The 12,035-nt window shown below is 36.0% G+C and overlaps 1 protein-coding gene across 4 annotated transcripts in view; it reads left to right on the top strand.

Annotated features, from left to right (window-relative positions):
- LOC131039686 (probable helicase CHR10) overlaps positions 1-12,035 on the top strand; it is a 153,993-nt gene that overhangs the window by 70,114 nt on the left and 71,844 nt on the right. For all 4 annotated transcript variants that reach the window (XM_057972481.2, XM_057972480.2, XM_057972483.2 and 1 more), the window contains 3 exons: positions 5,924-6,013; positions 6,160-6,267; positions 6,457-6,675. In XM_057972481.2, coding sequence (XP_057828464.2) covers positions 5,924-6,013; positions 6,160-6,267; positions 6,457-6,675 — 417 coding nt within the window. The remainder of the gene's footprint in view (positions 1-5,923; positions 6,014-6,159; positions 6,268-6,456; positions 6,676-12,035) is intronic.

The raw sequence follows: 12,035 nt of genomic DNA, 5'->3' as shown, positions 1-12,035 counted from the left end.
ACATGACGATGTTAAAATGATGTTGGATGATGTTTGCAGAAGCCTGCATGCCAACCATGTTCCAAAAAGAAATTGATCTTTTTGCAACTGAAAATAATGAGTGACTCTAAAACAATGTCAAGAATTTTGAAGACAAAACTAGAAATCCAAATTATTGCTGTTAAAATTAACTGGTGTATAGTTTTAAATGATTAGCTATGAATCTGAATCATGCTATATATAACTACAGTTGTTGCTGTCACTGCTGTCATGATTAATTTAATTGCTGTTATGGTGCTGCCATAATATATTCATTGCTGCTGTTATAATATTGTCATGATATATTTAACAGTCTTTTTTACTGTATGAACGATTTTTTTAGAAAACATCATTTAAAATTGCTTTGCAATAGGGGATGAATGACTGCCCCCAGGGTGGTCAAGAGACATCAGAGATGTCTCCAACTATCCTGGGGATGGCCAGATATCCCAATGTGTTTCCTGCTCTCCCCGATCTTGGGAATGTGTTCCAGGATGTTGCGACATTGTCTCAGTGCGTGGGAGATGACCAGGGAATGTAACCTAAAGTTCCCCCATTCCTGAAGTGCCTGAAGGAACTTAAAATTCTATAATAAGCTGATTATTTATGACAATTTTTAGAATATAACACTTTCTTTAAATACGAGAAATGAATGCAAATTCAAATCCAAATCCTATGCTAACTGCATGCTCATATCTAATTAAATGTCAGAATATTAGTTAATCCTATTCCTCGTATTCAATTAGTGTATGAAAATATAATAAATATCACTCTACTCTACACAACTATTTAAACACAAAATATAATTAATTTTAAGGCTGACTGTGCATGGCACCACAATAAAGTTATTCAAGAATGCAAACAAACCCAAAGGTCGTGCAAGGTTGACCTTGTCATTCATTTCAAGCTATGATTTAATTCAAGGCTAGGGAAGTAGTGAAGGGCTGTATTAATGCAAGCTGTGCTTGTATTGATGGCAGCTCCTTGCAAGGAATTCCCAATGCAGCATAATACAAATAAACCATCCTTGGGAATGGTATGCTACAATCTTACATCCAAAGGGCTACACTTCACTTTAGTACAGCTACCTTTTAAAATAGTGAGCAATAATGTGATTTGCCAAATATTTCTTACTGATGTAATTATGATAATATGCCAAATAATAATAAAGTGCTAATATGAAGCCAGCAAGTTAATATTAGATTTTGACTTGTACGATCTATATAACTATAACATATTGAAAAGCACAGGAATTATTTTGAAAACACGAGCAATATACAAATGAGTCCAGACTCTCAATGATGTCACTGATTTGAAATTTGTTTGCAAATGTAATAGTTCTCCAGTTGAAGCACAATTGCGATCCTTGTATAGATTTGTCCAAATGAGATGAGGGTTTTTCTCCTTGAATCCTAAGAGATTCCAAGAGGGTTGTTTTTTCCTTGTAAATTGGTAACCATGCATCTTGAAATTTGAAATTTGAAAATGATGAAGATAACAAGGATCATCAATAATGAGCCTTGACTTCTCATTTATAGGTTCTTTTCCTTGGGTCCTCTAATTATTTTAATTTTTTATTGTGTTTTGTTTTTTCTTCTTATTTTAAAAATACTTGTAATTTACATCCAAGGGCCCCTTTCTAATTTATAATTTAGATATTGTTGTGACGTTTTCACACATCGCCCCATTACAAATGGGGACCCCCACTTTTTGCTTGGTAGTGTAGTTGTCTTAGCTTAGTCTTCTAGCTTGGTAGTAGTTTTGGTGTCGTTAACCTCTTGCTTGTGAGGGGATGTGTCATCAGGTTGTGATCGAGTTGGGCAGTCTAGCAGCATTCAGGTCCCCCTCTTGACTAGTTTCGGGTCTTTGCAGCTCTAAGTGCTCAAGTGTTGAGTGAAAGTGAAATGATAGGTGAGAGTTAAAGTAGTCCTTGGGTGATGCTTCACAATACAACCTTTAGGTCAGGTCAGAGATGAGTCTTAAGTGTGATGAACAATTAAGCAAGAAAGTGGATATCTTCAGGTTAGAACATAGAAGCGAGGAACGACCAAGGAGAGATGAGCAATCATGAGATGAAATCTTGATGAGGATCAACCAAGGTCAAAGTGATGATGAAAGAGAAAGAAATCACCAAGTCAACCTTATGAGCAAGTCACTCTGCACTTGGTGAAATCAGTAAGTGATGAGGTCGGATTGAGTTATCCGTGGCTCACCAAAATCCATGACCTTGAAGGTCTTGATGTTGATGTTAAACGGAAGTGGCAATGAGTGAATTTACCCCTTTGAATCCTCCAAGTTTGCAAGAAAGGGCATTGAAATTATCAACTTAGGTAAGCAATGAAGTGATCAACTCAAAGTGGAAGTAAGTGATTTTTCCTTGAACTCCTCAAATCCACGGCCTAGGAGTGATTTTTTCTTGACCTGCTCGAATCCACGGTCTAGGTGAGATTTTTCCCTTGGTGGCCAAAATCCACGGTTTTCAGCAAGTTATTCCCTCACTCACCAAAATCCATTGCCAAGGAGTGATTTTTCCCTCACCTGCTCAGATTACCAGTCTAGGAGGTGGATGATGATTTTGTCCCTGACTTGCTAGAATCCACGACTTGTGGAGGCTTAGATTGAAGCACTTTGAAGGCAATAATGAATGAAAGCAATTCTATCTTAATGCCTTGATGATGATGAAGTTGCCTTGGCGAATCAAATAATGAGATTTTGGTGTTGAAGGTGAACAGAAACAATGAATTCATGACTTGAAACTTTCCTTCACCTCCCAAAATCGATGGTCTTCCTCAAGTTCTTCCCTCACTGCCTCAAATCTATGAGAGTCATCCTTAAGTTTTTTCTTCACGGCCTCAAATCCATGGTAGTCATGACATTTTTCTTTGGCTGGACGATATCCACGATAGTCATCTGTATTTTTCCTTTACTTGCTAAAATCCACGACAATGAGCATTTTTTTCCTTAGGTTGCAAAGATCCACGACCTTGCGATGGAGGGTGAAGTTTCTGTATCACTTGGTAGAATCCACGATCAGACTTCAAAATGTTAAAATCTCAGATTTTGAACCCCAATCAGACTTGAAGAGAGTGAAATCAGACATGAGAACAGAAATCAGAACACCATTTCACCCCCATCAGGAATGCATATCAGATTTTTAAAAATGTGTGAAATTAGTATATATCAGGTATATTTGATGGTATCTTGTTGTTTTGCAGGTGATTAAGGAAGAAAGTGAAGGAGCAGAATGCGAGCAACATCAAGGCAGGGATGCCTCGAAGGAAAGACTCCACCAAAGCTCTCTGTATAGTACTTCAGCAAGAGAGTGCATCTCAAAATCAGGCCACACGAAGACTCAACACCAACTTGAAAGTGGATATGAAGAAGACAACAAGGCGGAGGTGGATTACATTTGTCCTTAAAAGAAGAAAGATCTGCCTGTCATCAAGGCATTCAAGAATACAAGAGGTGGTTGCAAGAATCAAGTTATACTGAGATGATCAGGTATTCACGATGATGATGAAGTTGAGCAATTGGGAATTTCCTCCAAGAATTAATGTCAGTACAACAAGAGAGTAATCCAAGACAAAGGCTTCAAATGGAAGGATTTAGAATCAAGGATAGGTGAAGGTGATCAAATCGGATAAAATGATGCAATTTGTGAATATCTCCCACCACCACATCTCAAGCGCTTGGAAATGTTGTGTATCAAGAGATATTGCTCAATCACAAACTCTTCTTTGTGATGATCTAAAAGATGAGCAAGTTGAGGTGGTGCCTAGTCATTTTCAACCCAATCACATCATTCCAAGACAAGGCATCCAAATTCAATGCACATGACTCATCCAATGAGGTAGATAAGTACCACATGTGGAGGCTCAAAGTTCAATGTACCTAACCTCATCATTCATTGGTCAACATTCAAAGGAGGACATTTGTCCTAAAAATGTAATTTTATCACTGCTCAAGTATTAAATGTTATGTAATGGGTGTAACAAACCCTAATTAGGGTTTCTATCTTTCAATCTTGGCCATTGATTTGGATTTGATCCAAGCCATTCATTTGTAAAGGGCTCTCTATAAAAGGCTTGCTCTCCTCATTTGTAAGGGTTAATAGAAGAATAGTTAGCAGCTAGATAATTAGATTAGAAGTAGAGTAGGAGAAGGCAAAAATTGTTGCCAAGCATGTCAATAAAGATATTTTTCATTGAATTTATGGTAAATGGTGGTGTTTCATTTGCATATTGTATGGTTTCTTGTTGTATCCTCATGTTAGATGAAGTTCATTGATTGTGATGGAGTAATATGTGGATGTTGATAATTCCTTGTGGTTCATACCAAAGTTCAAAAGCTCGGACTCGCCACGGATTGGGCAAACCAATAATTTGGACTCGGACTCGGACTCGTGAAGACTCGCGAAAGACTCGGCAAAAAAAAAAAACCGTAGTTTTAAAAAAAAGCATAAAGAAATTAATGCATTTAGAGAACATAAGAGCCATAATTGAAACAATACACATGTCATATGATCAACAAATGCGCAATATTTGAAATTTCATCATTCATACTCATAGTTTCAAACTTTCAACTCTAAAATGTATAATACCAAGATTTCTTCAATGCTAATTATGTTGTTATATGGAGCCTAATCAGACTCGGAGGTTAAATTTTCCCTACTTCCATCAGTGTAGTTTCCCCCTATATTTTTTGACGGGGATTTGGGGGCAGCGCCCCCAAGTTGGGGTCAAGGGGCAGTGCCCCTTGCGCGCTCCTTGTCGCGATACAGGGTGGGGTCGAGGGGCAGCGCCTCGTGAGGCCAAAAATACTTTTATTATTTTATAAAGGCGTCAGGTGTTATTTTTCTATTGGCCCATGTCCAATTAGGGTTACCTCTTAACCCCCAAAAAAGTCAAAAAGGGGGGGAGTTACGCCAAATGAAGGCAAAAAAAAATGAAAAAAAACTCATTTTTAAAGCTTGCCTGATGGTTTTTCTGGGTCACACGAGTCCATCTAAAAGACTCGTGAGTCCGTGCAGAAGACTCGTGCGAGTCCTTGCAAAAGAATCGCGAGTCTTTCAAATGGACTCGCCAGGACTCGCCTCGCGAGTTGACTCGTGGCTCCCGCAAGTCCGTGGCGAGTCCACGAGTTTTTAAACTATGGTTCATACTATTTGTGGTTGGATGATTTTCAATTACAGTGCATAGTTAGCTTAAACCTTGAAATGTGCTAAGTTCAATTGTGGATATGTTTATTCAAGTTGTGTCGGTGTATTGGGTATTTGGATGAACGTTCATGATATGAAAACCTTTCATTCCCTTGGAAGATTGCATCGGTTTTGTGTAGCTGTTGGCAACATGGTGAAGCAAAGCTTGGTTTAAGGATTGTGTCCATCCAAGCATGATCTAGTGCTATGATTGATCTTAGGAGTAGATTAGATTTCTCTAAACCCTTAATCCCTTTGTCCCTTTTTTTAAAACAAGTAAACTTCCACGTCCCAACTGCATTCAGGTTCATGTTCAATGTAAGTCTCGCTTGTGATTCCAGCAAAATCACATCAACGATTGAGCTTATCCACACATCAAGACCTGACATTTGGAACCTTGGAGTCACCTCAAGTGATCATTTAGTTCAGCATTTGAGGAGATTTTGTTCAAGAGAGGATAAGATACCTTGGTATTTTCTTCAGTGTTTTAGGTGCATAAAAACACATCAACAGATATCTAAGTGGCCATTTGCAAAAATGAAATAACTGGACACATTTAAAATATTAGTATTATGTTTATTTTGGAAAGGGGACACAAGAAGAAGTGAAGTAAAAAATAGCTAGTCACTTATAAACCCTTACAATCTGTATGCTGAAATCTGTTAACATTTTCTTTTCTGATTCTTATTATGGTCTATAATAATGTAGGTGGTACAGTTGCGGAAGGCTTGTAGCCATCCTTACCTTTTCGGTGGTGTGGAGCCAGAGCCATTTGAAGAAGGTGAACACCTCGTTCAGGTATGATTAATGAATAGCTGAAATAATTGATTGATGTAATGATACTCTTTTCTTTTAGAGGTGTTGATAACTAATTGCTTCTGAGTTGGCTCAGTACTTTGATTTTCAAACTCAAAGTATGCTGTCTTGTATATCTGTAAAATCAGGCAAGTGGGAAACTCCTCATTCTGGATGCTTTACTTCAGAAACTGCATTTGGATGGTCACCGTGTTTTGATTTTTGCTCAAATGACCCGTACACTAGATATTCTTCAGGTTTAATTTCCCTTTTGCGAAAGGATTCTGAGCTGTTTATGAAAATAGTTTGACTCAGAAATCAAAATTTCCTCTGTTTTATAATCTATAGGCTATCTTTACTAAAATTTGAGTGAGTTATGCATCTACGTTTGTGTAACATATCTTTGGCGTTTCACCTTCTGAATATCTATCTTTCCATGTATCTAGGATTACTTGGAGCTGCGAAGGTATTCTTATGAGCGCCTTGATGGTTCAGTGAGAGCTGAGGAGCGCTTTGCAGCAGTGCAGAGCTTTAGTGGAAAACCTTCTAGTGTGCAAGAGGCCAGTGGCGTTGAGAACCCAGATGATGATACTAACAAAGCATTTGTGTTCCTTATATCAACTCGAGCTGGTGGTGTTGGATTGAATCTTGTAGCGGCTGATACTGTTAGTATATGTACAATTTTATGTTGAAAGTTATTTGATTTTGATCTGTGTTATGGTTCTGTTTCTCAGCTTTGAAAGCATCAATCTTCAATAAGAAATATCTTATTGGTTTTAATACTAGATATGTATTTATAAAATTGGATCAATAATATTTTTGAGTATCACGATGGGTGTATTTCAGTTTTTTTAGCTCTTTAGATTTTATATTATAGTAACACAAGTTTAGAACTGTCTTTGTAAATTATGTTACGAACCCAAACTTTTTTTTTTAACTCTTTTTAAGTCAAAATCTATCATTTAATCATTGATAATTTGCTTTAAATATCTGACTGGTCTTTTCTCTTTAATTATTGAAGTACAAAATGGAAGGCATTGCTGATATCTAATTTATATATTTTATAACAAAACTTTATCGTTTATTTTGCATTCTTGAAGTTTGCTTGAGTTTTATCCTTGTCAGTTATCACCATTCTCATGAATATGGTGTCTGTGCTGACATGTTACTAATTGAATTGTAACTGAAGTTTAAATCATATTATTGTTCACATGTATTTGTTCTTTAACATCAGTTTTGGCTGGGGCATGCATGGTAATCATCTATTCTTTAATAAATTGCCAAAAAAGTTGCAGGCTTGCAAGACAAAACACTAGGTGAGTTACAAGTTTACTTGCCCTCGATTCATTGGTGAATAACTCTTAACTTGCCAAATCTGAGAAATCCGAGCCAAAAACTCACTTGGTGTCACATAAAGAGAGTCCGTGGGCAGTAAAGCATGTAAATACTTTATTTTTCACAATTTCTTCATCCACTTATCACCCGTTGTCGCCTTCATAACATTTAGTATCTTCAGAATTGATTTCAAGAGATTTTGCATGATTTTGGATTGATTGACAACAAACAAGTCTTTTGGCATCATTTGTAAGGTGCAACCTAAAAATAAAAAAATAGCACTACCATGTTTTTTATTTTCAGTTTTTTTTTTCCCTCTCATTATAAGTTTTTGTTATTTTCTCTTATAAAATCCCCTTGACATTATTTAGCATCTAGGGCTTACATGTTATAATCTTTTATTTTTTTTCTTTATGCTAGCATTTCAAATTTGGTGTTTCAAAGCATGGCAACCTAGAGGGTGAAACATGGAAAGTAGTGCAATTATTGCAGGATTAAGATTAGTGGGGGATCAAGATTTGCGGGATCAAGATTGCATCAATCACTTCAAAAATCATCTTGCACGAATTCATGGAAGAGATGTTTTGCTTTATCATAAAGTAGAACTTGATGTTATGCAAGGATTTATGGCTCTCCTTTCTTCATATGAGGAGAGGTAGTAGATTATGAGTAGAGGTAGTAGAATATGTGGCAGTAGATCTAGTGGCGTGAGATGTTATTTTGAGTCTGATCACAGGTGAAGTGTTTTGAATCTTAATAATGTTTTGGCCACCTTTATTTGTTTTGTTGCTTTTTTGGCCACTATGATGTTTGGGATTTATGATCATATGGCTGTTGAACTTAATACTAGTAATCAGTAATAAATAATAACTATGAACTTGTGAAGTACGACCGATGATTTGTAATTGTGCTTTCAAACATTTTTTTTTTGAACTATGAAATTATGAATGAAGAAAAAACTACTTATTAGTTATCGTTTGTCAGTTCTCTACATTTACGAATTATCATGCATGTTGTTTAAGGTTATTTTGTAATCACGTTGTTTTACATTTGGAAAATTTGTTGAGTTTTTGCTAAGTCATTTAGTCCGGGTCAAATATGTGTTTGTTGAGTTTTGCCAAGTCATGATTATTTACAGCCTAAGATTTTACAATAGTTCTACCGTAGTTTTGAATTCAATTTGAATGATTCAGACCATAAATCAAAGACTTAAGGTGAGTACTTGCAAGCAAAAAAGGCTATGTCGGTAACTCACCAAATTAAACCACAAAACATCAGTATTTATTATATTTCAAATGGCTGACCTGCTTGACTTGCTTGAGGTGCTTGACCTACTTGACTTGCTTGACCTACTTGACTTGCTTGAGGTGCTAGAGGTCTACTATAGATTCTAGTTAGCATACACTTTACCCAATCAACACCCACTCGGCATTATTCCTTCCTTCCAATAGCTGTATGATCCATCAAGCTTAGTACGATAGATTCAGGAGAAGTATGGTAGCTTTTATAATATAGCAATTTTCATAAGGTGGTACGACAACACAATGGAGGGGCGCAAATTTTTAAAAAGAGGGTAGAGCTAATTTTTAATTAATTTCTGAAATTTTTAAAGGACCATGTCACCCTTGTTCTCCCCAAATATGGTTCAGACTCCCTGTAATATGCAGTCTAGTTTGATACAATTTCTTTGTATATACTGTTTGCTAGTCCATTCAGCCATGATAGCTATGCAAATACATAAATAACTTGCAGCTCTTTGAATACATTAAAGTTTATGAAACTCAGAAGAAACACTCTAAATTATTTCCAAAATTTATGACAGACCCCAAAAAAGAAGCTTTCTTCACCAATCTGACAACATTTATATTAGAAAGAGATTAAATAACAAATTCTTACGTACCCAGAACAACTGTGCTGGAAAATGAGGCTTTTTCTTTACAAATATCACCAATAATAGTGCACCAAACCCTAGCTGCTCACAGCAGCATCTTAGGAATAGTACGGCTGGAACAAACAGTCACAGCAGCAAAGAAAACATTCAGCAACAGCAGATTCGAGCCTTCAATAACCCAGCCGCTCCACTCCAAAACCCTACGTCCAACAAAATCTAAAATAAATGCTTAAAATGGGATGCCTTCATCAAGTACAGAAAGGCCCAGCAAGTGTGGTTACAGCAACAAATGAAATCTTAATCGAGCTTCCTCACTCGCCCTTCTACAGTCTCCAAAAGGTTGCCAATTCAATCCTCTAACTACAAGATTTAATCTCTTTGAATCACAACGTGTTTCTTGGATGAAAACACCCAATGTATTCTTCAAACTATGTCTCCCAAAATCGGGAAGAATGTTATTCAAGAGGGTTTCCGTCCTGAAGAACCTCTAAGAAATTATCTCTAGCAAATAGACTCACAAATTCTCCAACTCTTAAGAGTCTTTTATAACATTCCCAGGAGAGCCCACACGCTTTTCCAACCAATGTGGGATAAATAGAATTACTCCCCTTTTAATATTTAAGTCTCCAAGTACCTTTAATGAAGGGGAACTTTTAATATTTAAAATAACTTTCCCTTTAACTTAAGTCCCCATATCAATAAAGTTAAATATTTTAAATTTAACTTTATAACTTAACTTTATTGATAAATATATTAATAATCACAAACGATTCTTAAAATCTCTAGTCGATATGAACAATTACCATCGACAAGATATTATCCATGAATAATTGATGATTCTAACTTGGCCCAACTCACTTACTATAAATTGTAAGTATCCCAAAACCACACCAAAATACCTCAAATTCACCTAAAATCTAAACTGCTTAGGCCAAATATCCTCAAGATCCCTGAAATGTCCTGGTTAGCCTGCAGGACCATGGAGAAATAGGGTAATGACAACCTCATACAATATGTGCTAGAAAGGGGACATTACAGTCCGCCCTTCCCAATGTTGCTTGTCCTCAAGCAATCTTTGGCAAAAATGTGACTTCGTCAAGCACCTGGATCCCAAACCAATCTGACGGATATTGCTCTGCCATTCCGTTGTGCCACTTTGATACAACTAGTATACTACAACATCTTGTGAAGCATCTGACTTTTCATGGAATCCAAACCATAAGGCTATTATACACCCGCAAGATGAAAGGAGCATCTCTCATCCAAACTTCAAATGTTGGTGTCTCATCAATGCTTTGTTCGTCAAAACTAAAAGTATAATCCTCTTGACGCCAAACCACATACTTAGCCTTGTTTAACAATGCAAATACTGGAAATTGATATCTCCAATCTGAAAATTGGCTCTCATGAAGTAATCCATTCATAGGCCTTTGCTAGTCTAGACATGTGATAAACCCGCATTAGCACCTGATATAAAGTTATGTAAATAATATTAAGGATATGGATCGAGTAAATAAGATTATTGTAAATACATGACTAATACGATAAGTATTATATTAAATAGAGGAAATATATTTAAAATAAGTATTATATTAAATAGAGGAAATGCATTTAATATAAGTATTATATTTAATAGAGGAAATACATTTAATATAAGTATTATATTAAATAGAGGAAATACATTTATATAATAAGGAAAGAATTATTTAAAATATCATATATTTAATATAATGAAAGAAGTGCTATATTATTATTTTAATATATAACAAATGAAAAAGTATTACATTTAATATTAAAAAGGCAAAACTTAGTATCATTATATATTTAAAATTAAAGCCCTCCCGATTCCCCCGCACCAAGAGATGCGATGGTAATCGCAGCATGGGCTGTGATTACCACCGCACCCCTTGGTGCGGAAGGGGATCGTGGAGGGTCACAGCCCTTCACAAGGCTATAAAGGGAAGCAGCCACCGCAAGGGAAGGGGAGGAGATAACACAGGTGAACAGTCAGGAGCAGACTTCGTGACCAGCAGGTAAGAGGTAAGGTATAATATATTATAAATTAATATATTAGTGTGAATTAATATATGGTAATAGTAACTAATGTATATTTCATTGAGTTCTAATTAAGTATGATAATTAATAGATGTTAATGTTAATTAATATATGTTTCATTGCGCATTAATTAAGGATGATAATTAATTTTGTTAATATTAATTAAAGTACATTTCATTGAGCAGTAGTAAGAATATATTAAGGCTAAAACATGTGGGCATTATGGAATACAATTAATTAGTATACTAATCTGCTCATAGGGAATGATTAAGGAATATAGATGTTATCAAGGAAGGTGTAATGCATATGTCAACAATGATAGGGTATATTTAATATGAATATATGTTAAAGAATACATTAGGAATACATGTTAACATAAAATGTAGATTAGGAAATAAAATAGTGCTAAATCATCAAAGTGCATTATAAATACAAATGTAAACACATGTTGGAGGCTATAGGGAGGAAACTCCCTTCGTCTAAGGAAGGGATTATGAAATCCCTAAGGTAGTATATATATTGATTATTGATATGCATATGTAGGGCTTGGTTGATTAAGTTCAACCAAGAGGAGTTGGATCTGGCCGGTCCACTCCGAGGACTTGGGTGATGGGATGCATCACCCAAGGCAAGGAATGACACATGGCCTTCCTTGGAGGCCTCTTACACCAAGACAAGAATAGAAATAACCTTCGATTTCCTGGAGGGCTTGGATGTAAGAAATTACATTCAAGACAGGAGTCG

This window comes from Cryptomeria japonica, chromosome 6 (assembly GCF_030272615.1).
Source record: "Cryptomeria japonica chromosome 6, Sugi_1.0, whole genome shotgun sequence".
Taxonomy (NCBI): domain Eukaryota; kingdom Viridiplantae; phylum Streptophyta; class Pinopsida; order Cupressales; family Cupressaceae; genus Cryptomeria; species Cryptomeria japonica.
Note: the sequence above shows the minus strand (reverse complement) of the source record. Positions and strands in the feature narration are given on the sequence as shown.